Genomic DNA, 18,055 nt, shown 5'->3' on the forward strand with positions numbered 1-18,055 from the left:
CTTGATGAAGTCTTTTTTAAGAAAAGGCAATCCCAGCCATGGGCATTTAATGAATTGAAATGTCAACAATGTTATTTATAAGAATTTTGTAACTTTTACAATGGTTGTTAATCAGTACAGGTCTTAGATCTTAATTTTTTGAAAAAAGTGAGAAATTTGATCTTACATTTTTACTTGAAATTTAGACCGTCCAATTTTTATTACTTTTTTCATGTGCGATTTCATTTAATACACCTTTCGTCCCAAAGTAATTATAACACTTTATATATTAACCAAATTCAATTAATACTCTTTCTGCTCCAGTTTAATTGTAACACTTTCTATATTCGTTGTCTCAATTTAATTACAATTACCCTGTAAGGTATGTATCAAATTCTGTTAGAACTATTTATCACTCTGCCGGCGTACTCCTGTTGAAACCCATTGAAAGCCCACTTGTGATTGTCCTACATTGGAGAAAGAGGAGAGATTGTTACACTTTATAAGGTAGAGGAGTTACTCCTACTATCACCAATTGGTTTTAGTATGGAATCTCCTTTGGGCTTATAAAGTGGACCAAATCTCTCCTGCTCCTTCTTCAGGTCACTCAAGCTCGTTTGGTATTGTTTCTAAATTTAACATGGTACCAGAGCCTGGGTTGCGGGTCTCGTCTAAACTGGGTATTTGATCGCTACTGGATGAAGATTTACCTCGATAGGATGACCAACCCTTATTAAGGATAAAGATTGTTACACTTTATAAGGTAGAGGAGTTAGTCGTACTATCACACCAATTGATTTTAGTATGGAACCTCCTTTGGAATTATAATTTGGGTCAAATCTCTCCTGCTCCTTCTTCGGATCACCCAGGCCTGTTTCGTATTGTTTCTAAATTTAACAACTCCAAATCTATATTGAAAATGATGGAGCAACAATAAAGTCATAGCTAGCCAACCGTCCAATTAACCCCCATCCTACCACTCATTCCCTATTCCAATCAAAAGACACACAAATCACATAGTTTACTTACATTATCAAGATATCTCACTATCATCCTATATATAATAGAGATTTATTGTGTTGAGTTGTTTGAGCCTGTTTATATAGAAGAAAAGCTTGGATATACATTTAAACGTATACAAAAATTTTGCAACCGACTTTTGACGAGTCACGACTAGGAATATACAATTATGATAAGTTTTTTTTATCCATACGAGCCACGAAAGCAGCATGCAACATTATACTTCTTCTTAATATAGCTCTTTTTTTGCCCGTCAAAAGAAAGATGTATATTATGACAATTGACAAGCTTCAGAATTAAGAGCATATATAAAGCGTTATACTTCTTCATAATGTGTTTTTTTTTATATTATTATTTTATGACTTTATACTTCATGAAGTCTTTATTAGTACTAGCAATGCTAATGACAGCAATTAAACAAAACGTTTTTTTGACAATGTCAACTAAGTTCTCGATAATTTTAATGAACAATGATTCTATTTAGTGTTGACCTCTACAAGGGATAGATGTAAACCTTCCGATTGGTGATTGATATTTCGACCATTCAATATTTATAATTACATAATTAACTTTATAAAGCTAAAAGATTAGTTGAAAGAAAATTCATAGAGGTCCTAATTAAACACAATATCTTTTCGCTAAGAAGCAATTGGTTCGAAATATGAAATGGAAAGAAAATGAACACAAAGTCACAAATAGAAGAGGGTAATGGTAACAAAAATGATTGAATGTTTGGTTCAAATCAAGAAATGGAAATGAACGATAGCCATTACCACCAAGTAATGAATTTTGTTACTTGAGGGCGATGGTGAGGGGAAGGCAACAAATTGGGCGATAATGGTAATGGCTTGATGAGGGCTTGAACCAAATAAGAAAAAAGGGAATCGGTAATTGATTCCATTTTGTGAATTCCAAATATAATGAATCAAACGACCCCTAAATGTAATCCTCACTCCGGCCTCAACCCTCAAGGCCTCAACTACATTTTTCCTCTTTTACCATCACTACAAGTTCTCCATGAAAAGATAATTTCTCAAAGTTCTTAAGAGCACACACAATATAGAGTATTTGAGGGTGCCCTACCTCTACATTACAACTCTCCTTGTATCTACTTTCTGCTGTCTATATTCATACACTTCATACATCTTCTTGATCCCAAGATGGTGAGACAATTTCACTTATCTCCTTATTGCTATCCAATAATTTTGTATTTTAAAAATTTATCATTTTGAAAGTATTCATTATGTCCATAATTTGTATCATCATAGCTTTCTTGCATCAATTTTCTTGTTTATATCTTGATTAAGATTACTTTTTGCTACTAACACCATCCAATACAAGCCTTAAATAACATTAATTTTTAACTTATTTGTAAAAAGAAAAAAAAAAAACTAAATTTCACGGTGGAGATTAAGTATTAGAATAATAGTAAGATCTTATTTTAATCTATGTAAAATTAGCAATGATCAACATGCGCTTTAAACAATATAAACATTGGATGAATTTATGAAAGACAATTAATTCAGCCATAAGCGTGAAATGCCTAGAAATATCGACAATTTAAGGCTGAAAGGCCCAGGCCAGTATAACACTTTCCTTTACCTAAGTTGAGACACGCGAGATTTGAAGCCCAACATAGCGATAGTTGCTCTACTCCTTTTCATCTCATATTCTCTTTCTAAAAATCCCTAGCTTTTTTAGCGAGTTCAACTGCCGCTATTCTTTCGATGGTGGTAAATTCTAATTTCTATTTTTATGCATTTATATTTTAGATTTTGTTAGTAATAATCTTCTTTTCTCTCACTATTTGAGAATTTTTTTACTCAATTATTGGATTTATTGTCACCATCAGCGGGAGTTTGGAGTTTAATTTATTAATCTCCTCTTGTGCGAGTTTAGAGTTTGGTTTTATTTTTGCAAAAAATACATTTCAATGATGGTTTGTTGTACAAATTTGCAATTAATTTTGGATTTTCGTATGCTATCTACACAATTCAATAAAGAGATTTCTTCTCAAAACTATGGCATAATGATATACACTCTTATAAAAAGTTGCATTATTTGGCGAACGAGGCTATACTGTATTGTCAAACTTGGTTCATTATTATCGTTGTTATATCGTAAAAAAACTTTATTTGATAAAATTAGGTTGTGTTTCATTTTCCATTAATATCGATTATAGATGAAGTATGACTTTCAACTAATGAAATTTACCTTTCCCCTAATTTAAAGAAATGCAGAACTTGTTTTTCCAAGTTTGTTCATGATACCCACATAAAATAGATGAGTAGCTTTTCAAAATTCAAATATGGTTATTTTTCTTATCAACTTCCAAATTAAATGAGAAGCTCATGATGGGTTATGGTGGAGTTCAGCAAACGAAGCAAAGCAAGGAGATGAAGCACGTGCCCAGACGGGTAGCCTTTGGGCCCATGGTGACGGACGAGCTCTGAGCGTGCCCCCTTTTCTCTGCAAGTTACACTTCGAGGCAGGGATTTTTGGGAAATCCTTCCCCGGGCGGGGAGGCATTTTGCCCGGGTAGACGGTCCAGCCTGGTCGAGCTCCCGAGCAAGTGGTTTAGCTTGGGAGGCAGTTTCTTGGGCCCGGGCAGGCTACTCAAATTTGTCGCGATTTGTTTTTTGTTTGAGATTAAATCTCAACCCTTGGATTATATTTTGTTCCTAGACTATATAAACCCCACGTTTTCTGATTTTAGGACATTATTCACACAAATTAAAGTGAGATCTTCCTAGGGTTAGTGAAAGAGTAAAGAGAAAAGAGCACTAAGTTCATCCATTAGTATTTGTAATTATCGTCCATTGATTCTATATATTAGCCAAAGTTGCTTGTTTGGTCGGTTTTTATCCTGTTGATTGGATTTTCTATTGGATTTACCTTGTATAGTTATTAGTTTATGATGTATAGTCCTTGTATTATCATGGGCCAAAGGCCTCATACGTATTTATATAAGCTATAATATCAGCCTTAATAATTACACACATCAATGCACTAACCTAATTTTTCATACATGGTATTGGAGCCACACACCTATTTTTTCCTCTCCTCTACCGTCGCCTGCTTTGCCCAGCACCACTAGCGTGGTTGCTGTAACACCCGACTTTTCCGGAGTCGAGTCTATCATCACCAATGCGCATACATGGCTAACAACTGTCCTCAATAACAAACACAAGCTCTTCCGACGCATTTTGTACTCACTCATGCGCACCCCGAGAATTAGCGTGGTTGCTGTAACACCTGACTCTTCCGGAGTCGAGTCTATCATCACCAATGCGCATACATGGCTAACAATTGTCCTCAATAACAAACACAAGTTCTTCCAACGTATTTTGTACTCACTCATGCGCACCCCGAGAGCGATGCGGTTGTTTTGTGATAGCAAGTTTACTCTCTACATTGCTCAAAAACCTGTGTTTAATGAGCGTACGAAACACATTAAGGTTGATTGTCATTACGTTTGAGATGCGATTCAGTCAGGTCTTATCGCTCCTTCTCATGTCTCTTTTGTTGAGCAGCTTGCGGACATTTTCACTAAGGCTCTGGGCAAGAAACAATTTATGTATCTCTTTTTGCAAATTGGACATTTGTGATCCGCATGCTCCAACTTGAGGGGGGTATTGGGTTTACCTTATATAGTTATTAGTTTCTGGTGTATAGTTCTTGTATTATCATGAGCCAAGGGCCTCATACGTATGTACATAAGTTGTAATTTCAGTCTTAGTAATTAACATACATCATTAAATCTAAGGATGAGGAGCTAGCTCATGTGGTAGCTAGAGCACTCCCCTCTGATCTTTGAGGTCAGGGGTTCGATCCTTACCCCCAGCATTATGTTGGGGTATTTCCTTAGCATGCAAAGCATGCATTACCAGCCAATGTGCTGGTATAGTTCCTACAAGGCTAGTAGCCTTGGTAGGGGTTAGCTCTTGGGCTGACTTAATTTCCCAATCAAAAAAAAAAAATGCATCATTAAATCTAACCAATTTGTCATTTTCTCACGTTATCCGGTGTGTTCTTCATTGCTTTCTTTATCGTTCTTGATTTCCTTAACCTTTTTCATTAATTGTAAATAATGTACTATTGCAAGTAATTAGTACATATGCTTGGTGTAAATCCCAACCGCTCATATGTGCATAGCATAAGGTTTAAATTTATCAAAAACAAAGAAGATAGGAAAAACATAAGGAACTAAAAATGAAGTTCTAATTTGTTTTCTTTTGTTTTTATTAAGAAAAAAATATTTAATGTAATGCAAACCAAGATTCGAGATTGTAGTTTTGTTTCATTCGAACTGGTACAACTTATCATTGCTGTATACTCTTAGCAAAGATTCGTATTCTTTCAATAATATATACTCGTAAAAAATCAAATTGTTGTGCGGTGTATAATTTTAATGCAAGATTATAAATTTATAATACATATGGCCACCAGTTGGACTCTTGTTTGTCAGCAATCAATATCAGAACCTTCCATGTAAAATAAATATTCATCTCCATTTTGATACTTTTTTGCTTCCAATCAGGTTTTAGGTGGATTACAATAAAATTTGTAAAAAACAATCATCCGATAAATAAACTTCATAAATGTATCTTTAGAAGAAGATTAGACTTATGAGCTAATTGTCATACACGAGTAACATATATTGTTAAACTAGCTAGATTTGAAACCCATGCGTCTTTAATATAATAAGTTATATGTAAAAGTGACTTTAATATCCTAAACTATGGTGCGGGTGCACTAAACAGCTCCAACACCTCAAAATACGAGCTTGGGTGCAATACGTACCATAAATGAGGTCGTGACCGAAATTCTCACCAACGACAGGAGAATCTTATTTTTTTTTATTTTCCATCCCCCTTCTTATTTTCTTCTTTTTTAACCCTAATTCTTTTACTTAAGCAAAAAAAAAAAAAAAAGTGTGTGCCTATCATTTTATCATCCTTCATCAATTGAAGACAAAGATTTACTTCTTCAAATTCCATCTTTCTTTCCCAAATTCCCGCCTTACTCACAAATGAACCCTAAATTCTGAAGATTACCCAAATTGAGTGTGAAAGAGCGAAATTCGCATAACAACAATGAGCGCAGCTTTATCTTCAAGTTTCAAGAAGAATTTGTATACCAATATTAGATAATGATAGGGTTTATTAGGGTTAAAAAGTAAGAAAATAGGAAAATTAGAAGGGGAGGGGGAAATGACATAATAATAAATTAAGATTCTCCATCGCCAGTGAGAATTCTGGTCACGACCTCATTTATGGTACGGACTGCACCCATGTCCATGCTTTCGGGTGTTTAGACTATAAATCTTAGTTCGGGCTGTTTGGTATACTCGCGCTATATTTCAGGATGTTGAAGCCAATTTTACCTAAATTATATTTGTATATTATTAGATGTAATTATAACTTAAATATTTTATTAAGCGCTCCCAGGATCTCACTGTATTTTTTTTGTTATACTCGCTTCGAGAATTCTGGTCACGACCTCATTTATGGTACGGACTGCACCCATGTCCATGCTTTCGGGTGTTTAGACTATAAATCTTAGTTCGGGCTGTTTGGTATACTCGCGCTATATTTCAGGATGTTGAAGCCAATTTTACCTAAATTATATTTGTATATTATTAGATGTAATTATAACTTAAGTATTTTATTAAGCGCTCTCAGGATCTCACTGTATTTTTTTTTTGTTATACTCGCTTCCATTATAGAAAGGGACTGGAATTTTTCTAATAAACAGAATATTGTCCATTATGAAACATTTGCCACATAAAAATCAAATTTTTTGATGGGACATCAAGGTGCCATATGCAACAGTGATGCCATTTTCATTCTTGCCATGGACTATCCAAATACTCCATCTTTTCGTATTAATCACAACACACCCTTATACACATAGTTTTAGGAAGTAAATAAAGCGGGATATGAGTTTTATTATTTAGTGTTAAAGTTGATTTGATTAAAAATAATGACATCGAGAAATTGTACATTAATTAAAAAAGGAAGTATAACCTAATGCTAATACAATCCAACCTAATACAAATAAACAAACATAAAGGAGCTTTAGAAGCTCGTACATACCACCTAGAACAAAAGGAAATAAAAGCGACACTCGTCTATGGTTGTTCGTTGTCCGGATCGTGATTGTCATCTGCTTCTTCTCTCCTTTTCATCAGCCATTCGAGGATTGTATCCATCGATCACATGCTTTGACCCCCCGATGACCTCCTTCTTAAGAACCTTTGTGGTAAATTGTATGATTTCTTTCATTGGGAGTGTGTGTACGTGTTTGTGCGTGCGTTAAGGGGTTACTATATTTATTACTCCCTCCATCCTATAATGATCTGATCATTTGTGCACTTGTTCGGGAACGTAGTAAGGTCCATAAAATCTACAATACATATTTTTTGAAGTAATCAAAAGATTTTTGTGGGTTCTCTTTAAATTTTTTGTGTAATCGGAGTTTTTGCCAACAATTTCAATTTAGGAGCACAACAATCCGATTACAGATAATCAAACCAATTTTTAAGATAAATTTAAAATTTCGTAATAAGTTAGCATGAGACAGTTTCAAATAAAACTTAATCAATATTAAATAATTAAATATATAGTTGATATTTGTATTGTTGCAGTCAATGAAACAAGTGTTAATTGATTAGTAGTTTTTTGAACAAGTTTATCAACCATCCAAAAGTGTCAATAGTTGCTAAATACTTCACATATGGTTATTTTTCTCCAAAATCATGAGAAATACATTTTATAAATTATTGTCCATGTAATACAGACGTCGTAGTAGTTTAGTTGTGGGGTATGGTTGGTAAGAGAATATTCTTAAGGAGTTGGAAATTATAACCGTAGTGATAATTGACAAAAGGTTGGCATTTTAAGTTAGAAGCTTCTTTGTCATAGTTTTGGGACCCCTATTTGGAAGTTTATGGCTTTCTACGTTTTAATACTCGGAGTTTTCACATGATTTTGGTTCACTATTCTAATCAATATTTATCTACTCTAGTCGGCGGTCATTTGCAATTGTTTTCATCACGAAACCTATTATTTTTGTAGCAGTCTAGCTCCCCTTAGTTGCTATCAACACTTCTTTTTTCTTTAGATATTAATATGAAGGATAAAAAAACGAATGAATGAAAATTAAAGGAGTGCTACAATCAGCTCCTCTTTGTGAGTTCTATTGACTATCAATCTAGAAATAATAGCAAACAAATATAGAATATCAAATAAGAAAGCAAAGAAAGAACACCGGAAACTTTTTACGTGGAAACCCAAGAACTGGGAGAAAAACCACGAATTTGCACTAGGAATCGATGAATGTTTGAAGGAGATTACAAAAGCACTCAAGAGATCTCTCTAAAGCTTTCTCTCTCTCAAACTATGTGTTTAAAGATGATGAATAATGATAACTAGGGTTTATATTTATACCCACACTAATTATTTAATAAAAACAACCGAGCAAAACCGAGTAAAATAGCCACGCGCTATTGACTCTCGACAACCCGCGGCCGCGCTCGACAGCCCGCGGGCGGTCAGTGAGTTTTGTCGCTGCTGTGGGTTCATCGCTGCGGGCGCGGGACTTCGAGGCTGCGGGCAACCAGTAGGACAGCAGCCTAGCTGCGTCACTCCCTCGCCAACCTGCGGTCGCAGGCTTCCAACCCGCGAGCTTCCCTCGACCAACTTCGACACCACTCGACCATCATCGAGCCACTTCGAGCCGCTTCGAGCCACGCAACCTTTCTCCACTACATACCCAACAATCTCCCACTTGGAGATAGGTGTAAGTGAAAAAAAAAAAAAAACTCCATACCTTCATCATCTACTCATTCATCTCAACTCCTAGTTTACCATCTTCGTCAACAATCAACGAAGACCAACTAAGGTCCGGCACAACCTTAGCTTGTCACAACTCACACTCTTAGTGAGCATATCTGCTGGATTCTTAGCACCCAACACTTTCTCCAGACTCAACTCATTCTCCTCCACTAAACTCCTGATATAGTGAAAACGCCTACGAATGTGTTTAGTCCTACAATGATACATGGGATTCTTAGCCAAATGCACTGCACTTTGACTATCACTATAAAGTATCACCTTTTCCTGTTCAATGCCCATCTCCTCAAGAAAACCAATCAACCATACCACCTCCTTACCTGCCTCCGACATAGCCACATACTCAGACTCTGTAGTAGACAAAGAGATACACTTCTGTAACTTAGACATCCAACTCACTGCAGTACCCCCTACAGTAGAGACATATCCTGAAGTGCTTTTGCTTGTATCGATATCTCCACTGAGATCAGCATCAACATAACCCTCTAGCTTTACTCCCTTCTGCCAGAAACAAAGCCCCATACTTGAAGTACCCTTCAAATACCTTAGTAACCACTTTACAGCCTCCCAATGTTTCTCACCTGGATTTGAAACAAACCTACTAACAACTCCCACTGCAAAAGCAATGTCAGGTCGTGTGCACACCATGGCATACATCAAGCTTCCAACAGCTGAAGCATAGGGAACAGTGGCCATCCGCTCCTTTTCTGCTTCTGTAGTTGGTGAATGCTCCCTTGTCAACTTGAGATCACTTGGAAGTGGTGAATTCCTTGGTTTAGCATCACCTACATTAAACCTCTTCAGCACCTTAAGAATATAATCCTCCTGAGACAACTTCAACATACCAGTAGACTTGTCCCTGAAAATCTTCATGCCTAAGATTTGTGTAGATTCACCTAAGTCCTTCATCTCAAATACTTGTGACAGTTTTCCTTTCACTCCATTTATCACATCCATACTAGTACCAGCAATCAGCATATCATCAACATACAGAAGTAAATAAACATAGTCATTTTCATACCTCTGAAAGTAACAACAATGATCACTATCGCTCTCTTGAACCCACTGCTACACATGAATGTGTCAAACTTTATGTACCACTGCCTAGGAGCCTGCTTCAGTCCATATAAGCTCCTCTTGAGCTTGCACACCAAGTTCTCCTTTCCTTGAACTTGAAAACCATCTGGTTGCTTCATGTAAATCTCTCCTCCAGATCACCATGTAGAAACGCATCTTTACATCCATCTGTTCTAAGAACAAATTTTCAGCGCAACAATAGCCAACAAGATACGAATAGTAGTTAACTTCACAACAGGAGCAAATATTTCATTATAGTCTATACCCTCCTTTTGTAGGAACCCCTTTACTACTAGTCTCGCCTTATACCTGACACTTCCATCAGGCTCTTTCTTCAGTCTGAAGATCCACTTGTTGCTAAGTGCTCTCATACCTTTAGGTAATGCAGACAACTCCCATGTCTGATTCTTTTCCAGGGATTTCATCTCATCTTTCATGGCTAACTCCCACTTAGATGAATCTGTCGAATTTATTGCTTCCTTGTATGATTCTGGTTCACCTGCATCAGTTAGTAACAAATAATACATAGAGGGTGAATATCGAACAGGTGTTTTGGACACCCTTGCGGATTTTCTCAAGTCAACTTGAGAGACAATTCTTCCTGTACTAGAACTGGAGCCTCTTGGTTGTATGACAATTGTATCCTCTGTATTACCAGGCTGTGAGATACCGACTCCTCAGAATCAGACCCTGCAGGAGTGTGAACTTCATCTCTGTTGTTGCTCACCCAATTCTGGAACAATGACATCCCTAACATCAAGTCACCTATCTCCACAATCTCCTTCTCCTGAACTCCCACTACATCAGTAATCTCAGATTTGTCACCAAATACATCCTTGTACAACTTAGTCTCATCAAATGTAACATCACAGTGTCTCAAAATCTTCCTTCCTTTTGGTTCCCAACATCGATATCCATACTTCTCAGAACCATACCCAATAAAATAACATTTAACGGCTTTTGGGTCTAACTTGTCACGTTTCTCAGATTGAACATATGCAACACAACCAAATAGTTTTAGAAAAAGATTTACCTCCTTTCCGCTCCAAACCTCCTCTGGCAATTTGAACTCCAAAGGAACGGATGGTCCTCTGTTGATCAAATAAGCTGCTGTGCTAACTGAATCTGCCCAGAAAGTCTTAGGTAGCCCTGCATGCAACCTCATACATCTAGCCCTCTCAGTCAGTGTCCTGTTCTTCTCTCTGCAACTCCATTCTGTCGAGGTTTCCCTGGAACTGTCCTCTTCAGAATTATACCGTTCTCCTCACAGAGTTTTGTGTACTCTGTCAACTCATACTACCTCCATTATCAGACTTAATGCACTTAATCTTCCTACCAGTCTGATTTTCGACCTAGCTTTCCACTTCTTGAAAGTTTCATGAAGTTCAGATTTCTTCTTCATGAAGTAGACCCACACTTTCCTGCTGTAGTCATCAATGAAAGTAACAAAATACCGTGAGCCTCCAAGGGATCTGACTGGTGAGGACCCCACAAGTCAGTGTGCACCAATTCTAGCTTCTCAGTTTTCAACTCCTTCTTGGCTTTTGTGAAAGTCACCTTTTTCTGCTTGCCATAGACACAGCTCTCACAAAATTCCATGTCAACTGATTTCAACCCTGACAACTTGCCACTTGAAGCTAAAATCTTCATCCCCTTCTCACCCATGTGACCAAGTCTAGTATGCCATAACTTAGTCTCATCTACCGTAGCGCACCAATCATGTCTGTACACCCTGCAATAGTATATAAGGTTCCCATCTTAGTACCTCTAGCCAAAATCATGGAACCTTTGGAAATCTTCCACTTTCCCTCACAGAACACGTTTTGTAGCCACATGAGTCCAGTTGACTCACAGAAATCAGATTCTTTGCTAGGCCTGGAATGTACCTAACATCATGCAGTTTTAAAGTTCCTCCATTCGTAGTCCTGACAACCACATCTCCCTTCCCCATTATATCCAAGGTCTTATCATCAGCAAGATGGACCTTTCCTAACTTCTTTGCCTTGAAGTCCTTAAACAGCTCCCTCATGGGTGAAGAATGAAATGATGCCCCCGAATCTAGGATCCACGACTCTATAGAACTATCAACACTCAAAACCAGAGCATCCTCAATCTCATTCGATGCAGAAAATATCGATGAGTTATCACTATCCTCCTGTCTCTCATTATGATCAGATTTTCCACCCTTCTTCTTGGGATGTGGACAATCCCTCTTTGGATGACCCTTCTCACCACAATTCCAACAGGTAAAATTTGTTCTGCCCTTAGACTTACTTCGCCCCTTGATTTTGATCTCCCTTGTGAACTCTTCCCTTTTCCCTTTTGTTTTCCCCTCCCTCTACCCTCTGCATTGTATGCTCCAGATGATTCTCCACTCTCTTTCCTTCGAATGCTCTCACTCAAAATAAGATCACGGACAACATCATACACCAATTTCTCTTTACCAGAGGAATTACTCACAGCAGTAACAACAGTTTCCCAAGCAGTAGGTAAAGAGGACAACAAAATTAAAGCTTTCACTTCATCCTCAAAAGCAATATTAACAGACGATAACTGACTTATTATAGAATTAAATTCATTAATATGTTCAGCAGCAGAACTACCATTATTCATCTCTAAATCAAATAAACGGCGCATCAAATATACCTTATTCATAGCCGAGGGCTTCTCATACATATCTGACAAAGCTTTGATCAATTCAGCCGTTGTTTTGATGTCCTTGACATTGAACGCCACAGTCCGAGCCAATGTCAATCTCACCACCGCTAGTGCCTGCCTATCCAGTACCTTCCATTTAGCCTCTTCCATGTCAGCAGGCTTTTCCGTCAAAGGTTGATACAGATTCTTCTGATATAAGATGTCCTCTATCTGCATCTTCCAATATCCGAAATCTGTCCCATCAAACTTCTCAATTCTAATCTTTGAATCCTCCATTGTTAATTATTCTAGATCTAGACAATAATCAAACCTAGCTCTTGATACCACTTGTGAGTTCTATTGACTATCAATCTAGAAATAATAGCAAACAAATATAGAATATCAAATAAGAAAGCAAAGAAAGAACACCGGAAACTTTTTACGTGGAAACCCAAGAACTGGGAGAAAAACCACGAATTTGCACTAGGAATCGATGAATGTTTGAAGGAGATTACAAAAGCACTCAAGAGATCTCTCTAAAGCTTTCTCTCTCTCAAACTATGTGTTTAAAGATGATGAATAATGATAACTAGGGTTTATATTTATACCCACACTAATTATTTAATAAAAACAACCGAGCAAAACCGAGTAAAATAGCCACGCGCTATTGACTCTCGACAACCCGCGGCCGCGCTCGACAGCCCGCGGGCGGTCAGTGAGTTTTGTCGCTGCTGTGGGTTCATCGCTGCGGGCGGGACTTCGAGGCTGCGGGCAACCAGTAGGACAGCAGCCTAGCTGCGTCACTCCCTCGCCAACCTGCGGTCGCAGGCTTCCAACCCGCGAGCTTCCCTCGACCAACTTCGACACCACTCGACCATCATCGAGCCACTTCGAGCCGCTTCGAGCCACGCAACCTTTCTCCACTACATACCCAACACTCTTTGTATTGTGTCAATTTTTTAAAATAATCGCGATATTTGTTTTATTTGTTTATAGAATTGTATATGAATCGTAAAAGGAGACAAACAAATTTTCAATCTCACTCAACTAGCTTTAGTCCCAATTTCAAATCTCAATCAACTAGCTTCAGTCCCAATTTTACTTATATGGGAGGTCATTTCCTCGATACCTCGACACATCTACAATGTCATTTTTTTGTCTTAGAAAGAGAAAGTTTTTCAGTGGCTACTCAAAGAAATCTCATTATCTGATATTATGGATCAATTTGTTGACCTTAAAGATCCAAAAAATAAAGCTATTTACCTAATTTGAAAACGTCTTTTTATTCTAACGATATTTATGATATATTAAATATATATTAAATTAGAACATAACGTTAATACAACAAATTAAATGACTATATCTAAAACTACATGAAATATAGTTTTTTTACAGGTACAAATGAATGATGTTATTTTGACCTATCGTTCACAGCACCTTAATCTAAACCACAAGGCCAAGACATTCTTGATTAATGAAGGATCTTATTCACTTGTAAAGATTTGAAATCTATTGTAACAATTGCATGCAAAACTACTCCTATAATGGCCTAATAAAAGAGATTAAGAATTATTAACAGACACCATGCATTGACTAAGTTTGGTGTTGATTTCTTTCCGATGTCCTATTTCATGCTTATTTTTCGTATGTATAAATTGAAGTTCCTGCTCACTACAAAGAAAGTCTATATTATTTTGTTATTACGAAAGATTTAGAGCACAATTTGTAAGCATGAACCATGTACATATAACGTGACAAAACAAGTACCTAATAATAATGCTTATCATAAGCCAGTAGTTAACCATCAATAATCATACATACATATTTTTAAACAAATTTTTTTTTGAGATGGGCCATACAACATCTTGATTTCATAATATTCTTTTTACAGTCCTCAGATCCCAAAAAGTATAGTACTATTATTACCAACTCATGACAAAGAAAATCCCTTTTGACATGATACGTTATGCCACTTCATCCATTAACAGAATGGGATGTATACACACATTTAGTATATTAAAGGTAAATAAACTATCAATTATCCTATTAATACAAGCACCTTATTTTATTTGGAAATCAATTATGGAAGCATAGTTGTAACCTACTAATATGGCACCATCCCTAATTTAAACGTAGTATGTTATACTACCCCATGTTCGTACCTACCACCATAATTGACCAGTATTTTCTCAGTAGTAAAATTTGGTAAATTTTGATTACTACTCATTGAAAATTTAATAACTCTGTATATTACTTATTATATATTATTGGATTGTATTTATAAAGTATAATTAATTTGAGTTGAGTTGAAAAAATATAACAAAAACAATTACAAAGGAATATGTTTACAATATATATATATATATATATATATATATATATATATATATATATATATATATATATATATATATATATATATATATATATATATAATACCGTTCAGCTAAATATTATTATTTGTTTTATAAAGTTTTTCCTACTTTTTTTTCATTCTTAGCTAATATGGTAAAAGTTCTCTTCCATTCTACCTTACCTAGCTCCACATATTAGCCTCACCATCTTACAACATGTTCCCTCCTAATATAATGTTTTTAAAAGACTCTTGCACTCCTTGCGTTGGTATCAAAAGGTATAATAATTACATGAAGTTGGAGGAATGAATAGAGTTGGAGTGCATTCATCATACACCCGGTTATATTATGTGTATGGTATATCTAATACTATTTTTTGCTCATTTGATAATTTGGAGCTCTACCTATTATGTGATTATGCTTATTTGTAGGTTTAAAATGAGCAATAAGCAAAAAAAGATGCCTTGAATATACCATCCTCATAATACACACAGGTGTATGATGAAAATTCTCGAGTTACATTAATGCGTAGTTACTCCAATTAAAAATGAAAAGAAGAAGGCCTTTTATAAAGTTAACTTTACTATATATATAGGACAATAAACTTCTATATACAATTATAGACTATAGTATTACCATTTATCCATGTAAACAAGCTTTCTCGAAATAATTTATATATGTCTATTTTCAATTATAATAGTAAAAAAGCAATGAGAAAGATGTTTATTATATGACATGAACAAGTAAACCAAAGTCTACCATTAGTCATTGCATAAGTAAACAAAAAAATTCCGCGGGTTAGCAACCCATACACGGCAAACCATACGTCAACGTACCCACCTTCCTCTATCAACCCCTAAACTCACTATTCTATATTATGCACATCATTATAAACTTCACCCAATTTTCTCCTACACACACTACATACATACTCTTAACAAATAAAACAACACTCCATTATTTTCTTACAAAAACTCTCCACTCCTCCTCTTCCTCCTCCTCCACCACCACCACCACAACCTCCTCTTCCAACACGCCGCGATGTCTATAAAAGACTGCGGCCACCACAAGGACAAGAAAAAGATCCTCCTAAAGCGAATCCTCGCCGGAGTTTTAATCTTCATCGTCATAATCCTCCTAGTCATCCTCATCATATGGGCCATCCTAAAACCCTCAAAACCTAGTTTCATTCTCCAAGATGCAACACAATACAACTTCAACCTAACGAGCCCTGCTCAACTAACCTCCATCTTCCAAGTTACAATCCAAGCTCGAAATTCGAACGATAAGATAGGCATCTACTACGACAAATTAAACACTTATGCTACTTATCATGATCAACAAATCACACTACCAACTTCAATACCACCAACTTATCAAGATTCAAATGGAATGAATATATGGTCTCCTTTTCTACAAGGACAATCCGTACCTATTGCTCCGTACATAGGTTCGCAGATTAATCAAGAAATGGAGATGGGAAGTGTACGGCTTGTTATAAAAATGGATGGACGAGTGAGATGGAGAGTTGGGTCTTTTATAAGTGGACCATATCGTATACATGTTAACTGTCAGGCGTTTATACCGTTTGGAAATCCTAATTCTGGGATCTATGTTGGGAGAAACGCCATCAAATATCAGCTTATACAGGGTTGTGGTGTTAGTGTCTGAAATGTATAATGTCAACTCACAAGTGGAGTATTATTTCTCTCTTTTTCTCTTATACAATTATTATTATATTGTAAAATTTTATTTTAGTGAAAATAAAGAAAAAAATTTGGAAAAAGGGGATCATTTTGTTTTGCTACCATGGGGGGATTATTGGAATGATGATTATTAGGTACGTATACGTATAAAGATCACTGAATTTAATGGTATAACTTTCCATCTCTTATATGGGAAACGACCAAAGTTTAAATCTTGGCAGATTCAAAATTTCAATATTGTTAGGGAAGATTGGGACTTGTTGGACTTCTGGTTGAGTGACCCTCATATATTACCACGAATTTCTGAAAGGGGGACACAAAAAAAAGTATATTAACTCGACTTTCTCGAAACCCGAATTATTATTGTGTTTGTAATGAGCTCTGAAAATGACGGGTAATCTTGTTTTAGTATCGTTTCTATGCCACATATGGTTAACGATAAAGGTGTATACTTAATTAGTTTTATTTCAAATTGGGGAAGAATTTTGATTATTAAGGAATTAAGAAGGGAAAAGCTAAGGAGAGATTAGTGTCAAGTGGAGTATTATTTCTCTCTTCTTTTTCTTTTTCATATAATTATTATTATATTGTAAATTTTTATTTTACTTGAAAATAAAGAAAAAAATTAAAAAAGGGGTGATTTTCGCTATCAAGGGGAATTATTGGAATTTGGAATGATCATTAGGTTATTATTGATTTTGTGAAACCTTAGTTTATTATTGATTTTGTGATGCTAATGAACTTTGAAAAAACGGGTGGTCCTATTTTAGTATCGTTTATTATGCTACATGCCTACATATGGTATAAGGAATAACCGAATAAGGATAAAGGTTTACGTATACTTAGTTAATTTAAGTAGTGGATAAATTTTGATTATTAAGGAGCTAAGAAGGGAAAAGCTAAGGAAAAATTAGTGTTATCTAGGGGAGGTGGTAGGTCGAATTTGTTTTTGTATTTTAGTCAATTTTAAAAGTTGTCAATATGGTTACGTTTTGTTTAATCTATTTCAAACATAATAGTTGGCATGTTGAATTATTGGCAACTTATGCTTTATTGAGTTGAATTGAATGTGAGAGGAAGCTAAGGATGAAAATGAAAGGAAACTAATTTGTGACTTTGTACTAATCATCTTTTATCTCTAATTGCAAATGTTTATATGTGCGGTATGCGTATTGCCGCGTATATCTTAGATAAAGTTTAGGTATTATCTATTTTTTTAAAACAATGTATTAATATGTTCTATACTTATAATCTAGATTTTAGGTGCACTTATACTCGCATGTAATTTAAGCTGAAAAATAATGTGACTTATAGAAGAGGAAAATTTGTTAATGAATAAAACAAGTGTCACGTAAGTAACTTAATGCAGAAGTTTGCAAATTATTGGAGACATGACAAATTCACACGGCTAATTGATTGATGACAA

General features: G+C 35.8%; 1 protein-coding gene across 1 annotated transcript; it reads left to right on the plus strand.

Annotated features, from left to right (window-relative positions):
* The first annotated feature begins 15,819 nt into the window (after nt 1-15,819).
* Nucleotides 15,820-16,709, plus strand: LOC125499593 (NDR1/HIN1-like protein 1). The gene has a single exon (XM_048648581.2). The coding sequence runs from the start codon at nt 15,965-15,967 to the stop codon at nt 16,592-16,594; it is 630 nt and encodes a 209-aa protein (XP_048504538.1). The 5' UTR covers nt 15,820-15,964; the 3' UTR covers nt 16,595-16,709.
* The last annotated feature ends 1,346 nt before the right edge of the window (nt 16,710-18,055 follow it).

This window comes from Beta vulgaris, chromosome 7 (genome assembly GCF_026745355.1).
Source record: "Beta vulgaris subsp. vulgaris cultivar EL10 chromosome 7, EL10.2, whole genome shotgun sequence".
NCBI lineage: Eukaryota > Viridiplantae > Streptophyta > Magnoliopsida > Caryophyllales > Amaranthaceae > Beta > Beta vulgaris.

Coding starts and splice junctions, on each gene's coding strand:
- LOC125499593 (XM_048648581.2), top strand. CDS start 15,965: ATGTCTATAAAAGACTGCGGCCACCACAAGGACAAGAAAAAGATCCTC.